Source organism: Propithecus coquereli, unplaced genomic scaffold (assembly GCF_000956105.1).
Source record: "Propithecus coquereli isolate 6110/MARCELLA unplaced genomic scaffold, Pcoq_1.0 Scaffold42, whole genome shotgun sequence".
NCBI classification, from domain to species: domain Eukaryota; kingdom Metazoa; phylum Chordata; class Mammalia; order Primates; family Indriidae; genus Propithecus; species Propithecus coquereli.
Genome location: NW_012149952.1, coordinates 652,771 through 678,199, shown reverse-complemented (window position 1 = coordinate 678,199; position 25,429 = coordinate 652,771). Strand labels below are relative to the sequence as shown.

The window sequence follows — 25,429 nt, the reverse complement described above, 5'->3', positions numbered from 1 at the left end:
AGGCTGAGGCAGGAGGATCGCTTGAGCCCAGGAGTTTGAGGTTGCTGTGAGCTAGGCTGACGCCACAGCACTCTAGCCAGGGCAACACAGTGAGACTCTGTCTCAAAAAAAAAAAGGATCTTGCGCTGGCCTTAAATTTAAAAAGTGGCAAAGCCAGGGTTTGAAGACAGGGTCTGAGTTTCTCCCCTGCACCAGGCTACCTTCCTGCAGAGGATTTGGGGGAAATCAAAGAGAGGAGGGAACGTGCTGTGGGGCTAGGGACCAGGAAACCAGGACAGCTGCCCTCGTCCCAGTGTTCATTCATCCGTCCACGGAAAGTGACTGAGCCCCAGCCCTGGGGCAGACACTGGCGTCAGCACCAGCAATGCAGTGCTCGATGACGACCTTACCCTCTTGGAGTTCCCATGCAGACGAGGCAGAAAATCGGGGCATTAGCAGTCTCTGAGTGTACTCGGTCTGTCCTCTGCTGCCAGGAAGACGCCCGCTCCCCTGCCAGGCTGCCCCCATGGGGGACTCTCAGTCCAGCCAGGTGGAGTGGCCACGCTGGTTGTGTTCTCAGGAAGGAGCGGCCTGGGAGAGGGGCCGTGGGGGCCAGTAACCTCCCAGGCAAGGCCAGGGGGCAATGAAACGAAAGTCGGGGGAGCAGTATCGGAGGGCGACGGGCCCAAGACTCCGGGCTGGCCGTTAGCGCTCCCCCACCTTCTCCAGCTCTCCCTGGGGCTCCTCCGAAGCAGGCAATGGTGGCCCTGGGGGTGCAGGCTCCAGTCCTGTGGTGTTCAGGCTCTGAGCCTCCTCTAGTCTCAAAGCCCCTGCCATGGAGAAGGGGGGAATGCAAGTTTTGTCCATGGAATTGCTGGGGCGGCGGGGTTACTTGTTGAAGTAGCCTAAGGACGTGGGAGAAACGATGCAATCCCCATCCTGAAGCCGAGGGCACTTGGAAAGCCACAGTCCAGAGGGTGGGCGATGGTGGTCTCTGCCCCTGGGAAAGGCTGGGCCGTCCCTCTCAGAGCTGAGAAGAGGATAATTAGTCTCTCAGTGCCAGGGCTGGTTGTATGCTCCGACAGGGAGGGAGGAGGGGCAGGACGCAAAGAGAGCGTTCGAGGCCTGCTCTTCCTGGCGTTGAGGATGAAGAGCTGTTTCTCTAGGCCACCAGAGCTCAGTCTCAAAGGACTGCCGCATCACACCGCGGATGCGGACGAAGCCGCCTTCGAGGCGCTCCCCCGAGGCAATTGGCCATGTGCGCATGCGCAAGCTTCGAGCCTTCCTCTGTTTCCCGCCTTTTCCCGGGCACGCGTGGCTCCCTCTATTTCCGCTCCTCTTTCGCGGGCCAGCCTGCGGCCTGAAGCTAGTGCGCAGGCGCCGAGCATTCTCCTTACCTCCTCCCTTCCATTCTCCGAGTGGGGTAGGGGAGAGTGGAGAGCGCAGAGGAAAAAAAGAACCTGGTGAAAGAGAGCAACAGGCGCACCAGGAGATAGAAAGCGGGGCTTCCTCAGGCACAGCCACGCCTCTGGCACTTGCGCCCCGCCCCCGGCTTTGAGTTGCCAGAGGACCTGGCCCGCCCCTGCCCCCTGTCGGAGGCTCAGCAGGTGCCCCTCTCTCCCCTTCCAGCGGGCGGGCCAGGCTGCATTCTAGGGGATCCCGCCGTGGGAAGGTGAGTGGGATTGCGAGGCTGAGCACCAGCACCTGACAAGATCGGGACTTCTCCCGTTGAGGTGGTCCCCGCGGGGCTCCGCACTAGTCCTGCCCGAAGGACGCTTTTCGCCGCCTCCAGGGGTGCATTTTTGTTGCCCGCGGACCCTTTAATGCTTACGAGGGAGCGGGACCAGGCCTTAAGCTCTTGCAGTTGAGGGGCGGGGCCTGGCAGTGGAGTGAGGCCAGAATTGCTCAGGAGGCGGGACCCAGAGCGGAGCGAGCCCAGGATTGGGTGGTATGGTAGCCCAGCGGGGTTGTGTGGCCAGGATTGGTCCTCCGGGCGGGCCCCGGCGGCTGGAATTGGCCCCCGCGTGAGGACCGCGGAGAATTGATGGAGTCATCCGGGGGAGCGGAGCCCGCCGGGCCTGCTGAGGCCCCGGCTTCGAAGAGGGCCAAAGAGGGGTCGAGGAACCGCAGTCGCCGGCGGTGGCGAAAAGGCAAGGCCAAAGGTGAGCGCGCCGGGGCTGGCAGCAGCCCAGAAGGAACCTTGTACATCCTGCGGAAAACTGGGGACAGAGTGGACTGACCCACCACCACGAGAAGTGGGGGAGCCGGTGGAATGGCCCATTGCCGCTCTGCGGGGGGCGGGGGTGCTGTGAGAGCGGAATGTCCCACCCAAGCATAGGGACTACACGCTCAGTACCGGCTCGGGAGCAGAGTCCGGAATGCGAGGCTTGTGGACCGGGGGTTCCCGCTCGGGTTCCGTATTCGCTGTGTGACTGAAGGGCAAGTGCTGCCTTCACTGTTTCCCGGCTTGGGAACTGGTTCAAGCGCCGATTTTCTGGTCTGTGATTTTGTGGTCTCCAGTGCTCTTGAGAGGATAATGGGGAAGGGGGTTTAGCAGCTGTTACCCAAAGAGGAAATTTAGGGGTGAGTCAGGGAAAGGTAGGAGGAAGGGGCGCCCGTAGTGGGGGATGCAGCGGGGCCAGTACAGCTCATCACAGCCCCATCCTCCCACCTGTCATTCAGTTCATCCATCCATCCATTCATTGCCAGTCCACCTGCTTCAGCCCGCTCCACTGAGGTGTAGCTTCCTGACCTCCACTCCTTCCAGGACAAGGGGGCCCTGGCTTGGCTTCAGACCTCCATGCCCTCCCTTGGGAGAAGAAGGTAGGGCTATCACCTGGGTTCTCTAAGGTGTCACATTATTTCCAGATCTCTGTTGACAGAACAGCAGAGATGCCGCAAGCCTCAGGCAGGGAGAGGTCCTTGCTCAGTTATAAGTATTTATCAATCTGAGTGAGGACCTGTGAGAAGTTTCTGTGCAGGAATGAAACTGACATGGCCCCCCAGCCCCAGGAACCCCAAACTCATCCTGGTGTAGAACTCATCATTAGCCAAGGGTAGAACTGGACTTGGCTCCAGACACATACACGCAGACTCAGACAGGCTTGGAGTTCAGACTGGAGCCCAGGGGCACTCGCTGTCACACAGCAAGACACTGAGCCTCACAGCAGGGTGGCATACCCAGAGGCGGTCCAGACCACGGTTAAGAACATAGGCACTGGAGACCTCATTCCTCAGGCTATGAGCTGTGATGCGCTGGGCAACAGGCTCCCTCTTTCCCTGCCTCAACTTTCTGAGCTCTAAAAGGGTATGATGATAGGAGTACTTGTAGGGCTGTCGTGAGGTTTGATTGAGTGCAGAGGGTTTGGCATGGGCACACAGCAAACCCTCAGGAGAGATGGAGATTATTATTATTCTTAGTCCCCCATAGGCAGGGAGCTTCCTAAGAATGGGACTGTGTCTTCCTTGTTTATCCTGTATGTCCAGAGCCTGGTATGCCAGGCACATAGGCACTCAAATATTTATTGAATTAATAAGTGAAGGAATGCATGAACTACAGCATAGGGACATTAATAATCATGCTTCCTTTAAGGTTGTCATGAGGAGCCAGAAGCCACTTGGGCAGGGCTCCCTGCACAGGGCTCAGCCAGTCCTACACACAAACCCATGGACCCACCTACTCACAAAGGCTCATTCCCCCAAGCTCCAAGATTTGCTTGTCATTTCCTGATGCCTGCCCTGGTGCCAGGCCTCAGATGGGTGAATCATCTCACCCTTGCCCCAAGGGCATCTGGGTTGGCTCAAGCAGTCCTTGTCCTCAGTTTGATCTTGCCAGTAACTGGATGAGGCTAGTATCACCTCATATCCCAGATGATGACACTGAAACTCTGAGACACCAAGGCTACCTGGGCTTCCTTACCTGGCCAGTGAGGCAGAGAGATGGCCACCCCCTGCCTCCTCAGGGCAAGGAGCTTGTAAGTTCACAAACACTGTGAACCCAACCTTGATTCTGGGCCCAAAAGGTACCAATCACACAGATTCATTCAGCAGACATTCGCTGAACACCTAGTTGTGCCAGGCCTGGGCTCTTGGTGGCAAGCAGGACAGACTCTAGTTGAAATGGGGACACAGATATTAATCAAATAAGACTATAATTGTAAACTATGATAAATACAACAGAAAAAAAAAAAACAAGAAAATGAAAGAAGGAGGCTTCCCAAGGAGGGGTCATCTGACCCAAGGATGAGCAGGCGTTAACTGCAACGGGAGTGGTCAGGGCAGAGAGGACAGCACGAGCAAGGACCTCAAGGCCCAAGGAGGCAGCAGGTTGCAATGCAGCGGGAGCTCAGCAAGGGCCAGGAGGAATGGTAAGAGAGGAAGCTGGGGCAGGCAGGATAAGAGAGGAGGAAGGTACCTGGCTTGGGAGGCCATGTCCAGGATTTGGAGCTCTGTCCTGAGAGAAAGGCAGCAGGGCGTTGAAGGATTGGGAGTGTGGGAGCAGATTTAGTTTTAGAAAGATCCTCTAGGCCGGGCGCGGTGGCTCACGCCTGTAATCCTAGCACCCTGGGAGGGCAAGGCGGGTGGATTGTTTGAGCTCAGGAGTTCGCGACCAGCCTGAACAAGAGCGAGACTCCATCTCTACTAAAAAACATAGAAAGAAATTATCTGGACAACTAAAAATATATCGAAAAAATTAGCCAGGCGTGGTGGCTCATGCCTGTAGTCCCAGCTACTCAGGAGGCTGAGGCAGGAGGATCACTTGAGTCCAGGAGTTTGAGGTTGCTGTGAGCTAGGCTAACGCCATGGCACTCACTCTAGCCAGGGCAACAGAGTGAGACTCTGTCTCAAAAAAGAAAAAATAGAAAGATCCTCTGGCGACTACGTGAACAATAGATTGAAGGCAACAAAATCAGAGACACGTAACGAGCTGTCACAATCATCTAGAAGAGGACACTACAGCCTGACTAGGGAGGAGGCAGTGGAGATGGGGGGAAGGGCCGGTTCCAGAGGCTCCTAGGGGGTGGAGTGGACAGGGTGATAGATTGGATGGGGTTGGGGCTTGGGGAGTTGGCCACGATGACATCTGGGTTCCAGCTTGAGCAAATGGGCACACACACACACACACACAGAGACCAGGATACACACAAACGTGTATTTACATACACATATACAAACACATGCCCCCACAAGCTCACAGGCCGAGAGAAATGAGAGATACAGATACATTCACAGGCTGAGAAACACAGAGGCCAGGACACTCACATACAAACTTGCATTCCTTCAAACATACCAAGAAACATGAAAATGCAGAGACTGAGAAAAAAATGTCAACACACCTACCCATAAACACAGGTCTGGACACACACTAGCCAAGACATGTACCTACCTGTACGTACACCTGTGTGAACCCCAGAGACACACTCACACCTGACCAGAAAGCACGACCGGAGGCACACAGAGAGAAGGAGCAACACGCAGAAACACAAGCAGAGACCAGAAACACAAGCAGAGACCAGCAGCGCCACCCTGGAGCCACCCGTGGCTGGCTGTGTCACCCCAGGCGTCCATGCCACCTCTCTGTGCCTCAGTTTTCTCATCTCCCAAAAAGGGATAGTAATGGGCCCTCCCTCATGGGTTGTGGGGCAGATGACGTGAGTTACTTCACTTCACATAAAGCACACAAAGATACCAGTGCCTGGCACACAGTGGCTGTTGGTATAATGTCTGCTCTTTAATGCAAACTCTCGGAGCCCGCTGGCCACACGCACTTGGCCCCACCTGCATCTAATCCCAGGCTGTCCCATTTCAGAGGCCTTTGTCTCCTCGCAAGCCCCAGGCCTGGCCCTTCTTCCTTCCCCAACATCCTGCCCTTCTCACCCCTGCTCAGTCCCCAGGGGCCAACATCCAGGCCAGATGCAGCTGTCCAGAGGCTCTTCAGGGCAAAAGGCAGGTGCCCAGTGGGTGGGACACCCACACACACCTAACAAGGGCTCGCCCCCTCAGACCTACCTCTGCCCTAGTTATCACCCAGGCCCTAGCGGGCCTGCCCCTGCCCCAGTGCCCTCTGTCTGGAATTCCCGTCAAGTTTCTGGCAATCTCAACACCCCTTCCTCCCGCCTTTGCCCAGCCCAGCCCAGCCCTCAGGGAGCTGCCTGGAACAGGGCAAAGAGCAAGGCTCCGGAGTCACTAGGGCCTGGGGTCCAGCCCCTTCCCCACCACTCTGTGCAAGTCACTAGTCCTATCAAAGATATCCTCTCTCATCTTCAACAAGACCTACCCCAGACAGGAAGCAAATGAGACTGGGTTTATAAAGTGGGAAACTGCAGTGTCGGACGACATTTACCAAGCGTCGGCCATGCGCCAGACACCACACAAGGGCTGAATAAAACAGGCACAAGTCCCTGCCCTCGGGGAGCCTGTAATCTAGTGGGGAGCCAGAGCAAACGACATAAATCCAGGCCTACCCCGGAGAGACCGCACGTCTGGTTCTAGACCACCACAACAAAGCGAATCTCACAGTCCAGCCAGTCACACGAAGTTTCTGGTTTCCTGGTACATAGAAAAGTTATGTTTACACTATACTGTAGGCTGTTAAGTGTGCAATATCATTATGTTTTTATAAACAATGTGCATACCTTAACTAAAAAACACCTTTTGCTAAAATTGGAGTCAGTCTTCTCAAACCCTGCCACTGCATTATCAACCAAGTTTATAGAATGTTCGGAGTCCTTTGTTGTCATTTAAACAGTGTTCACTGCATCTTCACCAGGAGCAGATTCCATCTCAAAAAACCATTTTCTTTGTTCATCCATAAGAAGCAATTCCTTATCCATCACAAAGTTTTATCATGAGATTGCAGCAATTCAATCACTTCTAATTCTAATTCACTAGCTATTTCTATCACATTCTACAGTTACTTCCTCCACTTGAACCCCTCGAAGTCACCCATGATGGTTGGAATCAACTTCTTCCAAATTCCTGTTAATGCTGATATTTCAACCGTCTCTAATGAATCACAAATGTTCTTTATGGCATCTAGGATAGTGAATCCTTTCCAGAAGGTTTTCAATGTGCTTTGCCCAAATCCATGAGAAGAATCACTCTCTATGGCAGCTATAGCCTTATAAATTTTTTTGTTGTTTTGGGGGCTTTGTTTTGTTTTGTTTTTAGAGACAGGGTCTTGCTATGTTGCCCAGGCTGGCCTTGAACTCCTGGGATAAAGCAATCCGCCCACCTCAGCCTCCCAAGTAGCTAAGATTACAGGCACACACCCCCAGACACAGCTACAAAGCGTAGTTCTTAAATAATAAGACTTAAAAGTCAAAATTACCCCTTGATCCATGGGCTGCAGAATGGATGTTGTATTCACAGGCATGAAAACAACTTTAATCTCCTTGTACACCTCCATCAGGGCTCGGGTGACCACGTGCATTGTGAATGATTAGTAATACTTTGTTTTCTTCTGAGCAGTAGGTCTCAACAGTGGGCTTAAAATATTTAGTAAACCCTGCTGTAAACTGATGTGCTGTCATCCAGGCTTTGTTGTTCCATTTATAGAGCACAGGCAAAGTTAGATTTAGTATAATTCTTAAGGTCCCTAAGATTTTCAGAATGGTAAATAAGCACTGGCTTCAACTTAAAATCACCGGCTGCATTAGCACCTAACAAGAGAGTCAGCTTGTCTGTCCTTTGAAGCTTTGAAGCCAGCCATTGACTTCTCCTCTCCAGCTATGAGAGGCCTAGTTAACGTCTTCTTCCAGTATAAGGCTGTTTTATCTACATTAAAAGTATGTTGCTTAGTGTAGCCACCTTCATCAATTATCTTAGCTAGATCTTCCAGATGCTTTGCTGCCGCTTCTACATCAGCACTTGCTGCTTCGCCTTGCACTTTGATGTTATGGAGACGTCTTCTTTCCTTAAACCTCATGAACCAACCTCTGCCAGCTTCCAGCTTTTCTTCTGCAGCTTCCTCACCTCTCTGAGCCTTCGCAGAATTAAAGAGAGTCACGGCCTTGCTCTGGATTAGGCTCTGGCTTAAGGGAATGCCGTGCCTGGTTTGATCTTCTGTCCAGACCACTCAAACTTTCTCCATGCCAGCCATGAGGCTATTTCACTTTCTTAGAACTCTTGTGTTCACTGGAGTGGCACTTTTAATGTCCTTTAAGAACTTTTCCTTTGCATTCACAGCTTGGCTGTTTGGTGGAAGAGGCCTAGCTTTGGGCCTGTCTCAGCTTTCAACATGCCTTCCTCACTAAGCTTAATCATTTCTAGCTTTTGATTTAAAGTGAGAGATGTGTGGCTATTCCTTTCATTTGGACATTTAGAGGCCATCATAGGCTTATTAATTGGCCTAATTTCAGTAACGTGCGTCTCAGAGAATAGGGAGACTAAGGAGAGGGAGAGAGACGGGAACAGCCAGTCAGTGAAGCAGTCAGAACACACACAACATTTATCAATTAAGTTCTCTGTCTTATATGGGCGCTGTTGGGTGGTGCCCCAAAACAATTACGATAGTAACATCAGAGATCACTGACCACAGATCACCGTAACAGACATAATGATAATGAAAAAGTCGTTGAAATGTTGTGAGAATTACCAAGACACAGAGGCACGAAGTGAGCACAAGCCGTTAGAAAAATGGCACCAACAGACTTGCTCAACGCAGTGACCACAAACCTTCAATTTGTGAAAAACACAGCCTCTGCGAAGCACAGTAAAGGGAAGTATGCCTGTGGTCAATTGCATGGTATGTTAGACTGTGGTAAGTGCCCAGGAGAAAAATAACCCAATACACCATCTCAGCGAGGCCGAGTGAGCACACAAAGCAAACCACATGCAGAAAATGCCACCTGTGGGTACCACTCATAAAGCATGTCGCCACCCCGAGTGGGCAAGATGGCCAGGTGCAGTTACCACGTGAGGAAACCAGACTCACCCAGGATTGCCTGCTAAGTGGCGTGGGCCAGTGTCCCATAGCCACAGCCACAAGCTGAGAGCTGCCTCCCGAGGCCTCTGTCTATCCGTCTGGCCATCTGTTCACCAGCCTCAGGGAGGGGCTCTCCCACGCTCCCAACCAGGCTCTGTGTGCCTTCCTTCCTCCTTAAGGTGTTTGCTGAGCACCTACTATATGCCAGGCCCCGTGATAGGCCCTGGAGCCACCCCATTCCCTCACAGGGATGACAGTCCAAGGCGAGAGAACAGAGGTTTTGCCTCAACTTAGGCCTGCGGGCCTCTCATCTGCGCAGGGCCCTGCCAAGGCCCTGTACCTAATCTTGTAGTTGTAATTTTGTAATCATCTTCCTAAGGAGCCATACCCCCATACCTTATGTTTCATGGCTTCATAAAACCTGATTCTGTCCTGGGGGAGACGAACAACAAACATGTAAACAAACAAATGTATAATTGTAAAAAGTGTCAAATGCCAGGAAGGAAAAGCCCTAAGTATTATGGCAGAAAATAATGGGGAGTGCATATCTCCAGTGGGGAGGAGAGCTGAGGTGTACCCCTTTGAGGAAGTGACCAGTTGAGGACTGCAGGGTGAGAAAGGGCCAGCCGGGCAAGGAGCATATGGAGTAACAAGGGGAAGGTCTCTCCGAGCCTCTGTTTCCCCACACGTGGAGTGGAGATGGCAGTCACAGCAGGGCAGGCTGTGAAGGGTAAGTGGCAGATGCAGGGTGCCCACTGTGGGCACACCACCCAGTAGGACCTGTGGCTCAGGCCCCCAGCTCAGCTCGGAACTGCCCTTAATCGGCTTTTGTCCTCCCAGGAGGGACAAGTAGGGCTGGCTACCTCCTCTCTCCCCCCAGCAGCTGGGGCCGGCTGTGCCAGGGCCAGACTTGGGGGCGGGAGCTGAGATCACTGGGCCTTTGGCTCTGTGAGTCCACCCTGGGGAGAGAGAAGGCAGCCTGGCTGGGTGAGAGGGGACAGTTTGTTCAGGACTGGGGCTGGGACCCCTGGGTCTGAGGGAGGAGAAGCTGGGGGCCTGGACTCCTGGGTTCTCCTCCTGGGACAAGGACTCCCAGTTGAGCTGGGGCTGGGAGCGGGCAGAGAGCGGGGGTGGGGAATTGGGCTCTGTACTCTGTTTACAACACGTGTTCCTCACTGTCCTTTCTGGGTGGGAGGTGGCTCTGGTGGCCACACCCTGGACAGGACAGCCCCTCCCCTAGTTTATCGCCCCAGGCAGCTACTGGCACAAGCCACAGACCAGCAATCGCAGCCTGGGAGCTCAGAAGAGGCCTGGGAGGGGTGAGTGCCCGGCCAGCTGCAAGACAGGAATGGCCGCTGCTGGACCCCGGGGCCAGGAAAGGAGAGAAGACACCTTCTTCTTGGGGAAGAGGGAAACAGCCGAGGTGTCAGGCTTCGGGCTTCGGGAGGGAAGAGTCCCTGGGACAGATAGTAGCATCCCCACCAGGGGGGCAAGGGCCGCTTGTCCAGGACTTGGGTGACAGGGTATCCAAGAAAAAGGGTGGCCTGAGTGCCTTGGAAGACGGAGATACCAGAGGGAAGATTACTGGGGACGACCCAGAAGTGTGGGGAGTCAGACGCAGTACAGCAGAGGCTTTGAGGGCCAGAGCTAAAGGTCTGGCCTCCGGAGTCCCGGGAGGGCACCCGGCATAAATATGGCTCTGGACCCGGAGACCTGGGTTTGAATAAGCTCTGCCACTTTCCGTGCAACCTTCAGCTCCTTTCTTAACACCTCTGAGCCTCAGTGCTTTCCCCTGTAAAACGGGGTGCTAGCAATAATCGAGATTTGAACCTAGGCCTGCGCGTGTCTCAGAGGGTTAGTGTACTACCTGGGCAAACGCACAGAAAGCTCTGAGCACAGCTCGAGGTCGATGGCGACGATGAGTACCGCTGTTCCAGCCAGGGGAGCGGGGCCGGCCGTGCAATCTAAGACAAGTGGGGCGCCCAAAGGTCAGGGGACCCAGCTGGGGGAGAATTGAGACCTAGTTTGGGGAACTGAGGTTTGGAGGGGGTTCCACAGCCAGACTTGAGGGATCAGGAGTGGCTCCTCACTGAAAAGACTAGAATTATGAATTCCTGGTGCAGGAAGAGAGCTGGGCCTGGGGGCTAGCTGGAGATGGGAATGGGTGGGCTGGGGGCTAAATGCTCCCGAATACTGGTGGAGAAGAAGGGCCCATGGGTGGCATCTGGGCCCTAAGACGGAAAGATGGGATGGGGGCCTGGACTCCTGGGGCCTGACAGAGAGGACCAACCAGGGGGTCTGGACTTCTTGGGACCTAGGAGAAGGAGTCCAGGGCCCCAGGAGAGTAAATGGGGACAGGCGCCTGAACTCTGGGGTTCCTGGGAGGAAGAAAAAAGGGTAGGTGGACTCCTGGGTCCTAGGGGCGATGCAGGAGCGAGGGAACCAGAGTCTTGTGGGTTCAGCGGAATGTCTGGATTCCTGGGTCCAAGAGAGAGGAGGCGGCCAGGGATGGCAAGGTTTTGAATCCCAAATAGGTGAGAGCAGGGGCTCCTGGGTCCTGAAGAGGACAGGCTGGGGGACTGGGCTCCTGGGTCTGAGGGAGAAGGGGACTGACAGGGGACTCCTGGCTCCTGAGGAGGGAGAAAGGCACTGGGGACTTGGCCTCATGGGTCCTAAAGAAGGAAGGGGATGGGGCCCCAGATTCCTGAGTCCTGGGTCTGAGGGAGGAGGCACCTGGGGTCCTGGGCCCCTGGATTGCAGGAAGAGAGGGCTGGGGCCTGCCACCTGGGTCTGAGGGAGGAGGGTGCTAGGGCCCGGACTCCTGGGCCCCAGCTGGGCAAGGAGTGGCCTGGCCCTGCCTAACAGGACTCCCCACCTGCCCACAGCCTCAAGGCTCACACACAGCATGGACCTACGCACAATGACACAGTCGCTCGTGACGCTGGCAGAGGACAACATGGCCTTCTTCTCCAGCCAGGGCCCCGGGGAGACAGCACGGCGACTGTTGGGTGTCTTTGCTGGTGTGCGGGAGCAGGCGCTGGGGCTGGAGCCAGCCCTGGGCCGCCTGCTGGGTGTCGCACACCTCTTTGACCTGGACGCAGAGACCCCAGGCAATGGGTACCGCAGCCTGGTGCACACGGCCCGCTGCTGCCTGGCACACCTGCTGCACAAATCCCGCTACGTGGCCTCCAACCGCCGCAGCATCTTCTTCCGCACTAGCCACAACCTGGCCGAACTGGAGGCCTACCTGGCCGCCCTCACCCAGCTCCGCGCTGTGGCCTACTATGCCCAGCGCCTGCTGGCCACCAACCAGCCCGGGAGGCTCTTCTTCGAGGGTGAAGAGGGGCTCACCGCCGAATTCCTGCAGGAATATGTCACACTGCATAAGGGCTGCTTCTATGGCCGCTGCCTGGGCTTCCAGGTGAGCCCCCTGCCCTGTGCCCCACGGTGAAGGCATCCAGTCGCCCCTAGCTTGGCCCAATAGTGTGATAAAATTACTGCAGTGGTCAGTGTTGGGTTCAGAAAACAGCAGACACAGAGAGAGGAAGTTCGCTGGAGCTCAGACACAGCTGCACCAGGGGCCTCAAACTCATGGGCCCTGGGCCAGAGCTGCTGTGTAGTGAGAAATCTTCAACTTGCATAGTGTTCTCACCAGGACATCCACTACTCTCTCCTGTCCTGCACTCAGGAGAGTCACTTGTTCTTCTGTGTCACTTCTGTGGCCCCTGAAGTCATTTGAGTTTGAGACCCCTAGGAGGGACGCATTGTTCTCAAAGGACTGATCTGTAGCACACCACTTCTCTGGCCCGCTGGAGCCTGGAGGGAGACAGGACGGCCATGTGGCTGCTGGGCTGTGGCCTGCGCTTTTCCACTCGCTTAAGGAGCTGTAGGATCACAGGATTGTCAGGCTGGAGGGAGGGCCAACGAGCCCATCAGAGTTGGTGACGGTGAGGAAGCCCTGATGTGGTCTCTCTCCTCCGTGAACCAGGAGGCCTCCTCCCCGCCGCCCATCCCAAACCATACTCAGAAAAACGCAGTTCATCGACGTGACGAAAGTGAGGCAGCCTGAAGGCCCTTGTGTAAAAAGAGGTTTAGGGACTCAGACAATTTGGGGCCCTCGAGGCACCAGGCTCACAGCTGGGGCCCAACTTGTCCCTGTTCGGGTTAATGTCCGGTCCTCCAGTCCCCAGCTGCATCAGGGGACCCCAGCAGGAGTACCTGGAGCTGTGTGGCCCTGTAGTCCCTCTCACGCTCTCTGGGCCTCCCCCAGCCTCAGCAATAGCTGAGCTTGGCAGTCCCTCAGCCTCCCCTCCCCACCCCACTCCCCAGGCCTCCCCGCGGGCCATCCTGTCCTCAGCAACCCAGCCCGGCATTCCTGGAAACCTCCCCTCACCCATGCTGAACCCACAAATATTGATCAGCCCAGCTGGGCCCGCCAGCTCCTCCCTATGGCCCAGCCATGACCTTGGAGTCATGAGAAAGAGATTCTGGTGCTGCCCGAACCAGCATCCCAGCCACAATGGCCAGGCCCTCTGGCCCACTAGGCCTCCCGCCAGGGGCAGGGCCCAGCTCTGCTGTGGTGCGGGGCCGTCTCCCTCTAAACTGGCATCCCCCAGGAGGACAGAGGCCTCCCCTGTCTTAGTGTCTGCTCCAGCCCAGCGTCTAGCAGGCAGCAGGACCTTGGCCAGTGTCTGTTAAGTGAACAGAAGACCCCCGCTGGCCCCTTGCCTCAGCCTCCTGTGGCATTGTTTCCTCTGATCCTGTGTCCCCACTGTCATTTCTTAACTGCCTGTCTGCTCTCAGACACTATGTCTCTCCATTCCTCAGTCATGGCTCTCTGTCCCTGTCCCTGGGCCTCAGACAGTCTCCCTCTCTGGCTGTCTTTCTGCCCCAGGTCTCTGTACCTGGCTGGTTGTCCAAACACCTCCCTTTTCCTTTCTTCCTGCTGCCCCATCTCCGTGTCCTGTCTCTGACTTTCAGGAAGTCCCCACACCATCTGTCTCCCCAGCTCACAGCCAGCCCGCCAGCGGCTGCGCCTCACACAGAGCGCAACTGAAATTCCCCAGCCTAGGCCCTGCATGAGCCCCCTCTGCCCCTCCGACCTCGCCCCTGTTCACCTGCTCCAGCCACGCCAACCCCCTGGCTTTCGCCACCCATGCCAAGCCCAGGCTTCCTCTAAGCCTTTGTGCTTGCTGTGCCCTCTGCAGGGAACACCCTTCCCTCGCTCCATTCAAACCGATCCTCTGAGACCCATCTGAGCAGCCCGACCTCTGCTTATCGCTCTGTGTCCCCTCCACCTACTGTCATCTTCAAATCATTCCTTGTTCCTCGACATAACATTGCATATGGCCTTGTTTATTTGCTGATCATCTCTCTTCCCTTCGAGAATGTCAGGTCCACGAAGGGGCCTAGAGCCACGCCCAGCCCATGGTAGGAGCTCACGAAATGTTTACTGAATGAACGTGTCTCCCCCACGCATCCCTGTCCCTCTCCTGGCCGGGCGGGTGGGTGACGGTACGTCTCTCTCTGCCAGTTCACACCCGCCATCCGGCCATTCCTGCAGACCATCTCCATCGGGCTGGTGTCCTTTGGGGAGCACTACAAACGCAACGAAACCGGCCTCGGTGAGTTCCAGCCGGGCCCCGCCCGCAGCCTCCGCTCCTGCTCCTCCTCCCCACCCCTGCCCTAGCAGCCTGACCACCGGGGCTCCCTGACACCCCTCCCACCCCCCAGGTGTGACCGCCAGCTCCCTGTTCACCAGCGGCCGCTTCGCCATCGACCCAGAGCTGCGTGGGGCCGAGTTCGAGCGGATCATACAGAACCTGGATGTGCACTTCTGGAAAGCCTTCTGGAATATCACCGAGATCGAGGTGCTATCGGTGAGCATGGGGCCCGGTGAGGACCCTACCTTGTTACAGATGGGGACGCTGAGGCCCAGAGACCCGAGGCCACGGCAGGTCTCTGCAGGGCTCCAGTTCCAAGGGGTGGCAGCACAGGAGGGGAGAGACTGAGGACCACAGGGCAGGTGTGGGGGCACCGCAGCAGGCAGTCCTCCCCAGGACCGCTCTGTTCCCTCCCACCAGTCTCTGGCCAACATGGCATCGGCCACCGTGAGGGTAAGCCGCCTGCTCAGCCTGCCGCCTGAGGCCTTTGAGATGCCGCTGACCACTGACCCCACGCTCACGGTCACCATCTCACCCCCGCTGGCCCACACGGGCCCTGGGCCAGTCCTCGTCAGGCTCATCTCCTATGACCTACGTGAAGGACAGGTAGGGCCCCAGCCTCGGCCAGGTACAGGCCTGGAACCGATGGGTGCGGGCAGCCCCTCCCCAGCACCCGCCCTAGATGCTGCGCACACCTGCCCCCATCCTGTCCCTTGAGCACATCCTCTTGGAGTGGCACAGTCCGGGCAGGCCCACCCAGCCTCACCCGCCACCTCCCTGCTCACCCCCAGGACAGCGAGGAGCTCAGCAGGTTGGCGAAGTCCGAAGGCCAGTGGACCCGGGAGCTGTGGCAGCGCACCCAGCAGGCACCCCGCTCACGGTCCCTAGTAGTGCACTTCCACGGCGGCGGCTTCGTGGCCCAGACCTCCAAATCCCACGAGCCCTACCTCAAGAGCTGGGCCCAGGAGCTGGGCGCCCCCATCCTCTCCATCGACTACTCCCTGGCCCCCGAGGCACCCTTCCCCCGCGCGCTGGAGGAGTGCTTCTTCGCCTACTGCTGGGCCATCAAACACTGTGCCCTCCTCGGTGAGCCGCAGCCCCCTGCTGCCCACGCCTGTTCCCACCCCTGCCCCAACCTGCTGCAAGCTCCTCAGCCTCGGCCTGGCACCCTGCCTTCCCCTTCCCCACCCCCACCTCCCACCCCATCCTGCCCCAGTCTGCCATCTCGGCTTCTCCCTCCCTGCCTCCTGCTGCCTCCTTCGACTCTCCATCTCTCTGCCTTCTCAGCCACTTTAATCCACTTCCCACCCACCCCCCCGCCTCTGTGGCCTCTGCATTCCTTCTCGGCTGCTGCAGGCCCAGCTGTCCTGCTTGCCAGCCTCCCGGTCTATACCAGCCCACACTCCAGTTTCTCTGACCTCCCTCTTCAAATACCAACTTCTTGGGAGGACACTGAGGCCCAGAGCAGGGTGTGACCATCCCCTAGGACACAGGGCCTATGGCCCAGTGCTGACCCTCCACTCCCACCCGCTGAGGCCTCTCCCTCCTGCACCAGGCCCAGAGCTTGAGTTCCTCCCGCCCTCCCTCCCCAGTCTCCTGCCCCTGCCAGGCTTTGACCAAGGCTCCCTCAAACCAGGCTCAACAGGGGAACGAATATGCGTCGCGGGGGACAGCGCAGGTGGGAACCTCTGCTTCACCGTGTCCCTTCGGGCAGCAGCCTACGGGGTGCGGGTGCCAGACGGCATCATGGCGGCCTACCCGGCCACAATGCTACAGTCCACCGCCTCTCCCTCCCGCCTTCTGAGCCTCATGGACCCCCTGCTGCCCCTCAGTGTGCTCACCAAGTGTGTCAGCGCCTATTCAGGTGAGGCCCACACCGTCACAGCAGGGGGTGGGGGACGCTCAGATGCCAGGGTCCTACAGGGGCTGGGGACAGGACTCCTGGGGCTGAGGAAGGAGGGGCTGGGCAGAAGAATCTGCGACTCCTACTTTCTGGAGCAATCAGATAGGCACAGGTTCCTGGGGGCACAGATGCCTTAAGTTCTGGGTGTTAAGCCTGGGCCCAGAAAGAGGGGAGAGCAACACAGCCCCCGCACACACTCTGCAGGTGCGGAGACAGAGGACCACTCCGACTCGGACCAGAAGGCACTGGGTATGATGGGACTGGTGCGGCGCGACACAGCCCTGCTCCTCCGAGACCTCCGCCTGGGCGCCTCCTCGTGGCTCAACTCCTTCCTGGAGCTGAGCGGGCGCAAGTCCCAAAAGACGTCACAGCCCGTGGCAGGTGAGTGGCTCCCTCCCACCACGCACCCAGCCAGGGTGGCCAGGAGGGACAACCCAGCACAGCGAAAGTCCCAGGGGAGGAAAGGGGCCGAGCCCCGGGGCACACAGTGAAGCAGAGATCACCTTCCCGGCTGGCTCCGCCCCATACCCCTCACTGGCCCCTACCACAAAGCCTCACTTTTCCACGACATTCTAGAAATGCCAGGACTTTGGGTCTCCCAGGTCATCTCAGAAATTGCAGGGTTTAGCTTTTCAAACAGCCTCACCGAGAAAGGTCCTGCACCCTGGCAAATAACTCAGATCTGCCACACATCCTGATTTTCCATCCCTGGAAATCCCTTGGGCCCTCAGGCGGAGGGCCAGCCCTCCTCACTTCTTTCCAGACTTTTAACAGAGATACAGGAGGCTAATATCCCCCCAGGGGCTGTGGTGCTGGGGTGGGGACATCAGCAGATTCGAGGGACCCTGGGAAATGGAGGAGATTCCCAGCCTTGGGTAGGTGGCAGGACCCCCAGGCAGCCAAAAATCACCTCCATCCAGGGATCCATTTTTAAGGATTTTAAAGCACAAACAATTCAATTTATTTTCTATCTCTAGCAAATCAACAGTATTTTCTGAATAATAGGAATTACATGTTCAAAAGTAGATACGGTTCCTATTATTCAGAAAATTATTCCAATTGAAGGTATTTTAGTTTAAATTAAGTTTTTAATTTTAGGATTTTCAAATGGATACAAATATATACACACAACAATAATTAAAAGGGAGTTGAATTTGAGGCATGTGGACCATTGAGCACTGGGGTTTTCCCTGTAGGATAAAAGTGACAAATACAGCCCCTGGAAGCTCACACCTCATTCCTGCTCCCCGCTCCACCAGTTATTTGCTGGCTGCTGGATGACATGGGCAAGTAACAGTATCTGTGAGCCTTGGTTTGCCCCTCTGTGAAATGGGTACAGTGAGAGTACCTGCCTCATTAGGTTTCTGTGAGGACTGCATGTACCTATTTGTGTCAAGTACCCAGCACAATGCCTGGCACATAGTAGGTACTCTTAGAAGATGCCAGCACCCCTTGTGCCCTAGTGTCAACAGTTCTGTTCCAGTGACCCCATGGGTCACAGAGCACTTAAGTGGTTATTCTTACATTGTCTCATATTTTGCCTTGGTGAATTCATAAAGGCAAGCAAAAAAACCGAAAGTGGCCTGGTGCGATGGCTTACACCTGTAATCCCAGCTACTCAAGACGCCGAGGCGGGAGGATTATCTGAGCCCAGGAGTTCAAGGCTGCAGTGAGCTGTGATCACGCCACTGCACTCCAGCCTGGGTGCTGGAGCAAGACCCCATCTCTTAAAAAAAAAAAAACAAAAAAAAAACTGAAAACGTAGGTCTTCATTATATTACCTGGTCCGAGTGGTCGGCAGTGTGGGTCTGACAAAAGGCATGAGCTAAAGCCCAGGTGGGCACACCAGGCGGGCTGAAAGTGTATCTTTAGCGTCACTGGGGCACTTGCTTGCCTGGTCTCTCTAAGGGAAGGGACAAAACTGAAGCACATGAAGGAAATTTGGGGGAGCAGATCCCTGTGGCCACAGCTGGGAGACCCCCGGGAATGTAATATACCCTCGAGACTCTCGGGAGCTCCCTGCGAACAGCTTCCTTTCAAGCCATGGGGCCCCGCTCACTCTCGGGATCGCTTTGATGCATTTATACGCTGTGTCAAGTGGCCAGAAAAAATTGGCTGGGCCTCAGGCTGGGCCAGGGAGGTGGCTGGAACACAGCACTCAGCCTGGCAGCGAAACTTTAATACTGACATATTATGACCTCCCAGGGGGTAGCAGTACCTAACCCGACATATCTTACCCCACTGAGTTCTTGCCCCCTATGAACTAAGGACTATTTTTATCTCCTTTTCATAGAAGAAACTGAGGCTCTCAGAGGTAAATTGCACTTAACCTTCCCAGTCATTGCTCTTGTGCAAGCGCTTACACACACACACACACACACACTCTCTCTCCACTGGGACACAGCCCCTCCTCCAAGGCTACCACCGTGACAGCCTGTGGCACTTGGATCTCCCCACCCTCCCCAGGGTCTGGGGGAACACCCTAGGCCTCCACAGCCCCCCACGGCTGGAGGAGGGTGCAGCTCCTCCTCTACAGGCCACTGCCCTTCCCGTGACCTTCCCTGCCACCCACACACCCAGCTAACAGAGCCAGGCTTATCCGTGGCCTTGTCCAAGCCCCTGCCCCTGCCCCTCTCACAGAGCCCATGCGACGCAGCGTGTCCGAAGCAGCGCTGGCCCAGCCCGACGGCCCACTGGGCACAGACTCCCTCAAGAACCTGACGCTGAAGGACTTGAGCCTGAGGAGCAGCTCGGACACATCGGACACCCCCGAGATGTCACTGTCAGCTGAGACACTTGGCTCCTCCAAACCTTCTGACACCAACTTCTTAGAGGGGTCTGAGGCTGCACTGGAAGAGGCGGAGGCCAGAAATGAGCTCAGAGCCGAGGACAGAGGCCGGGGCGCCCTTGCCGCCTTCCCCGAGGGTTTCCACCCGCGGCGCTCGAGCCAGGGTGCCACGCAGATGCCCCTCTCCTCCTCGCCCATCGTCAAGAACCCCTTCATGTCGCCGCTGCTGGCACCCGACAGCATGCTGAGGACCCTGCCACCCGTGCACATCGTGGTGAGCCCCAGACCGGAACGGCGCACCCAGGGAGGAGTGAGGCGGGCGGGGCGCAGGTGCACCTGGGGGAGAAGGGGAGGTGCGCCACCCGGCGCGGGCGGGATGCCAGGGGTCGGGATCAGTGGGGCACACCGCTGGGCTTGGGGAATCAAGACGAAAGGGGGCTTGGAGGTGGGGAGGGACAGGCTGGACAGAGGCCGAGGAGCCCAGTTAAATTCATTCTCTCTTCCTTCCCGCACCTCCCCCTACTCCCTCCATTCCCTCTCCGACTCCCCGCCCACCCCCTGTCCGCATCCGTGTGTTTCCCCCTCCCTCCGCTCATCTACCCGGACCCCCCACCCCACCCCTCCGCACGCCCGTCACTGTGCCCCGCCGCCGTCCCGCAGGCGTGTGCGCTGGACCCGATGCTGGACGACTCGGTCATGTTTGCGCGGCGACTGCGCAGCCTGGGCCAGCCCGTGACGTTGCGCGTGGTGGAGGACCTGCCGCACGGCTTCCTGACCCTGGCGGCGCTGTGTCGCGAGACGCGACAGGCCGCCGAGCTGTGCGTGGAGCGCATCCGCCTCATCCTCACTCCGCCCGCCGCGCCGCGGGTCTGAGCCGCCGCGCCGCGCGGGGCACGGGGGCTGCGGGGGGCGACACTAAAGGCCTCTGTTCCCACCTCCGCCGGCCTCCGTGGTGAATGCGCTCCGGGCCGGGCGGGAGGGGGCGCGAGCTGTGCCTTAAGTCGGGGGCGGCTGGGGGGCGGCACGGGGTCCGAAGCTGAGACCCCGGCCTGGGGGAGGGGGACGCACACACACCGGTCACCGAGACAGCTGGACCTGCACGCCGCCACTGCCTTCTACTGCTGCTGTGACCGGCGCGGGGGCGGGGTCTGGCCCTCCCTGGCTGGTCGATTTGTTTGTTTTTTGTAAATAAAAGTATTTAATTACTTTGGCCTCTCTCAAATAGGGTGGGTGTTTGCCCACCAGGGGGCAGCATCGGACTCAAGCTGCTGGGACCGAGAAACCTGGAAGGGGTGTGGGGGCTGCATTCTCGGGAGCGGAGGCTGTGGCCCCCCCCAGCGGACCCACCTCCCCCTCAGACTTAATCGTGGTAGGGTGCTAGAGGACGCTGGGTCCTCCGTTCCCCACCTATGACGTCCCTCAGTAAGATCGACTGTCCCTGGGCCCAGTGGCAGGGGATTCCCCCCCTTACAACCCGGCCTCAGCATCCACCAGGGGAAAAAAGCAAATCTCTTTGGGTCCCAAAGGCTCCCGTGACCCAAACTCCCTACTGAACAGGCGCAAAGCTGGCAGGAAACCAGAAACAAACTGGCCGCTCAAAATACTGGAAATTCGAGCTCTGCCCAGCTGTGACAGCGCCTGAACCAACTCCCTGGAGGCCTGGCCCCTTGTAAGCCCTGGGTTTGGAGTGGAGATTATTTATACCTAGGACCTGCCTTCAAGGGGCTTCTGATCCTGGAATCGGGGAGGGTGGGGGGGACAGACACAGGCTGTCACAGCCCCCAGAGTTTCCATCTCTAGTGGTCAGGGAGGGCTTCACAGAGGAGATGATCAGAACGTGACATTAAAGGATGAGCACAAATTTGCTAGGCAGAAAAAAACATGGCAGGTTGTGAGAATCAATGGGCAGTGATCGAAGCTTCCACCTGGCCAGAAGGTCAGGTGTGAAGTGGGGAGTGGCTGAGGGGCTGGCGTGGTCAGCAGGAGCAGGCCCTGAAGAGCCTGGAGCACAATTTGGACTCTAACTGGAGGGCAGTGGGGAGCCACGGAGTGCTTTACACAGGAAAGGGCGAGGGTCAGCTCAGGGCACTGAAAGAGACTGGCGCCCTGGAGGCAAAGGAGGAGGCTGGGGACAAGGGAAGACAAGGCCTGAGCTGGGGCAGCAGCCTTGAGGGTAGGGAGTGTGGGTGGAGCATCCCAGAGCCACAACAGTTTGATGAATAGGATGCACTAAGGGTAAGGACAAGGTTACAAGACAGCAAGGGGACAAAGATGACACCAGGTCTGGCCAGGAAAGCAGGGAGCAGGTGGACTGTGAGGCTGGCTCTTCACTGGGCGGAGGCTCAGACGTGTGTGTGTGTGTGTGTGTGTGTGTGTGTGTGTCTGTGTGTGTGTGTGTGAGGGGGGTGGGGCATGCTGGGTGCTGTTTGGGACATGGTGAGATCGAAGGTGTCCACGAGACAAACCAGAGGGACATCCAAGAGGAAGCAGAAGGCAGGAGTGGTCTGGGTGGAGCCAAGGGACTGGAACCTTTCCAGGAAGCCTGGGCTGAGAAGATGGCCAGGTCAGAGAGAGCCCAGAGGACCATTCCTCCAGTTCTGGTCCCAACTCTGACCTGATCCTCCATTGCTCTAAATCCTTCCATGGCTCCCCACTACCCTCCCCCCAGGGCAAAGTGTAAGCTCCTTAGCCTGGCCTCTGACTACCTCTTCATCTTCTTCTAGCCTTACAGTTCCCCTGCTGGCAACACCCCCAGTAAGGGGTGGGGAGTGGAAGGCAAGTGCTAGAAGGTTCTGAGGAGCAGCTGGTGAGGGAGGACGCTGACCAGGAAAGAAAAGGATGTAAAGGAAAGGGAGTTCCAGGCAGGAGACAATGGTCTGTGTGAGATGAGGATGGAAATGTTATCCTCAGGCCTCAGCAATGAGCAGGTGACGTCAGTGACCTTGTCCAGAGCTGTTGCAGGGCCATGGCAGGTGGGCCACCAGATGTCGTGGGCTGAAGAGAGAGCAGGAGGTAAGGGCCTGAGCCAGTGGGCACCACAAGGGAGCCTGACTCGGGGATGTGTGCACCTGTGTTTGGGGATGACGGAACGTTTCAAGGCTGGCAGGGTGGGGGAGACTGAAGATGGAGCAGTTTCCAGAAGGGGTGGGAAGCCAGGATCCTCACCTCAGAGCCCTCCTTCACCCAGCAAGTGAATTCTGAGTCAGGGCCTGTGATGGGGGAGGGAGCTGTGGCCCAGAACTTTCCATGAAGGTCCAGAGCCACCGGCACGAGTCACAGCCCCCCTGGTCCAGCTTATAGAACCCCTTGCTCATCTCTGTCAAAACAGTCATAACCCACCAACCTCCTCTTTCTCGTCCCCAGCTCAGGGATGGCGCCACCATCCCCCAAGCCAGAGCTCTGGGTGTTGTTCCGGACACCCGCTTGTCCCATAGCCCATCAATCCATATATCATGTTCTCTCTGCCTCCTGAATCTCCACCCTATCCCGTCAGCCTCTGCCCTGATCCAGGCTCCATCTCCTGCCTGGGTCCCTGCCAGAGCCACCTCCCAGACTACTGACTTCCAGTGTCATTCCTCCAGTTCTGGTTCTAACTCCGACCTGATCCTCTGCTGCTCTAAACCCTACCGTGACTCGCCACTACCTTTCCCCCAAGACAAAGCCCAAGCCCACCTCTCCATCCTCTTCCAGCCTTACAGGTCCCCTGCTGGCAACACAGACTGACTGGCCTTCCGCTTGGGCGTCCGCACACGGGGATGCTCCTGCCATTGCTCATGCTGCAACACCCTCCCCAAGATCCAGCGCCAATGGCCCCTCCTCGGAAAACCTTTCCCTGACCACGCCAAACCCAAAAAAGACTTCTGGGCTTCCCCCCCGCCTCTGCACACTCATGCCCATCAGTGTCTGTCCTCCCATCTGACCCGGGATCCTTGAGGGCAGGACCAGGCCTGACTCATTTGGGTGGCTGCCATCGCCCAGTACGAGGCCCGGCACACCAGAAGCCTCAGGAAATGTTTGATTAAGTAATAAGTGGGTGAGTGAGTGGCTACAGGAGGGCATCAGTGAGAGGGGGAATTAATGAGGGCAGGAAGGGGTGAGCGGATGGCCGAGCAGGACAGGCAGGGGAAGACAAGAGTCAGGCTTAGGGCGGGAGGAACGGATGGCGGAATATCCGAATCGTGCATCCTGGCGCAGTTTCTCCAACAAAGCAAAATGGGTTCGCCCTGGCTACGCTTCCCGCTCCGCCTCGAGCCTCACGGAGCTTCATCGTTTCCCGTCCGAGCTACGTCCAGAATCCCAATACTGGGCGTGCAGGAAAGGGCTTACCCGGCCACACCCGCAGAACCGGTTCACTCGCGAGCCCGCTCGAACCTCGGCGGAGCGCACCCGATCTCCACTCCGCAGGTTCCGAGCCTATTGGCCGACTGACAGGGACTGGCGGAGACTGATGTCTCCGAGAGCCTATCGCTCTCCGATTTGGGCTGTGGGCCCCCGCCTACCAGGGAAAGCGCCCTGAGTGGCCCGGGGAAGTAGAAGGCCGAGTGTCAATTGGCTGGGTGATAGTGACTGACGTTGTGAGCAGCTTATCGCAGCTGGATCAGGAGAGCGTCTCGCGTGTCGGACCCGCCTCTTGGAGTCACGAATCGGTGGTAGCTGCGGGCGTGGTCGGTCGCGCAATGGCAATGAATGGGGTTTCTGGCGGCACATACCTGGGCTATTTGCTGGCCTGATCCTTGGGTCTTGAGGGAGCATGGGGACTCCTTGACCCTGAGGGAGGAGGAGGCCGGGGACCCAAGGAAGGAGAGACTGGAGACCCCAACTTTTGAGTCTGAGGGAGGAGGGGCTGGAAACCTGCTGATTCTAGCTAGGAAGGGAGACTCCTGGATCCCTGAGTGACTGGTCTGCCCAGCGATGACAGGTTTGGGGTTCAGGATTTTATGAGGCTATTTATGGGATTGGAGCCAGCCTTGCCCCCAGGCGAGTGTTCTGGGTCCTGAGGTGGAGCTTGGAATAGAGATGGAGAGAGAAGCTTGGAGACGCTTTCTAGCCTGCATATGTCCTTTCCTCGTCCCTAAAAGGGAAGTCAGAGGCAGGGTGCTGTCTGCAAAAGAAACCCAGAGTGGGAGGAGACTTGAGACTCACGTAAGACAAAAGAGAAAAACACAGATACCAACGGAGAGATCAAAATAATAAAACAATAATAAGAGCACTCTCGTACCAAGTTTACTGTGCCCAGGATCTGTGCTAAGCATTTTACATAATTATCTCTTCATCATCACAACTCTAAGAGATCGGATTATTATTATTATTATCCCCACTTTACAAGAGAGAAAATTGAGGCCCAGAGAGGGACAATCAAGATACAGATGGAAAGAGACAGGAGAGACACAAAACAGATGGAGATAAACAAAGAAAAACAGGCCCAGAGAGAGAGAAGAAAAGGTAGACAGCAAACAAGGGGAGAGCGGCTGAGAGCTGGGACTTCTGGGTGGGGGTGGGGGCTGTGGAGAGCTGGGGACTGGGACTCCTGGGTCCTGGAGAAGGCAGGACCAAGGATGGGGACCCCCAGGTATTTCCTCCCCTGACTCCATGATACTAGGTTTGTCCAACCCTTCTTGTGGGTGTTGGATCTGGTTGGGGTCGAAAATAGTGATTAGGAGGGGCAGATGCATCATTATCCTACTAGGAGATGATAAGAAAATGATTAATGGAGGTGCCCCCAGCTTAGGAGGGGCCTTTCCCCCATGGCCTTTGTTCTTTGATCTGGGCAGATCAGAATGCAGGGAAGATCAGGGAGGGGCAGGGCCCTCTCTGTGCCTCCCCATCTCTGCATCTCCGTCACTCAGAACTATCACTGCGGCCCATCTTGGAGACAGGTGGGCCACTCTGGGGCAGCAACAGCCTTCCTGGTGGATCTTCATCTAAGTCTCCTTATATCCCCCCAGAACCCTGAACCCACCTGAGGTCCTGGCACACTTTAGGGGCTCAGCAAATTGTCCATGGACCTCTCACAAAAATCAACTCACGCTGGGTAACAGATTTAAACCTAAGGAGTGAAACTATTAGAATTCTAGAGGAGGATGTTGGAAATACTCTTCTAGACATTGGCCTAGGCAAAGAATTTATGAAGAAGACCCCAAAGGCAATCACAGCAACAACTAAAATAAATA

General features: G+C 56.8%; 1 protein-coding gene across 1 annotated transcript in view; it reads left to right on the top strand.

Moving 5' to 3' along the window:
* The window catches only part of LIPE (lipase, hormone-sensitive), a 21,286-nt gene extending 1,154 nt beyond the window's left edge, over positions 1-20,132 (top strand). Inside the window, exons 2-10 of the mRNA XM_012653220.1 lie at positions 11,791-12,326; positions 14,439-14,529; positions 14,639-14,784; positions 14,989-15,174; positions 15,360-15,654; positions 16,205-16,432; positions 16,676-16,852; positions 19,112-19,533; positions 19,920-20,132. Of these exons, the coding sequence (XP_012508674.1) occupies positions 11,791-12,326; positions 14,439-14,529; positions 14,639-14,784; positions 14,989-15,174; positions 15,360-15,654; positions 16,205-16,432; positions 16,676-16,852; positions 19,112-19,533; positions 19,920-20,132 (2,294 nt within the window). The remainder of the gene's footprint in view (positions 1-11,790; positions 12,327-14,438; positions 14,530-14,638; positions 14,785-14,988; positions 15,175-15,359; positions 15,655-16,204; positions 16,433-16,675; positions 16,853-19,111; positions 19,534-19,919) is intronic.
* The last annotated feature ends 5,297 nt before the right edge of the window (positions 20,133-25,429 follow it).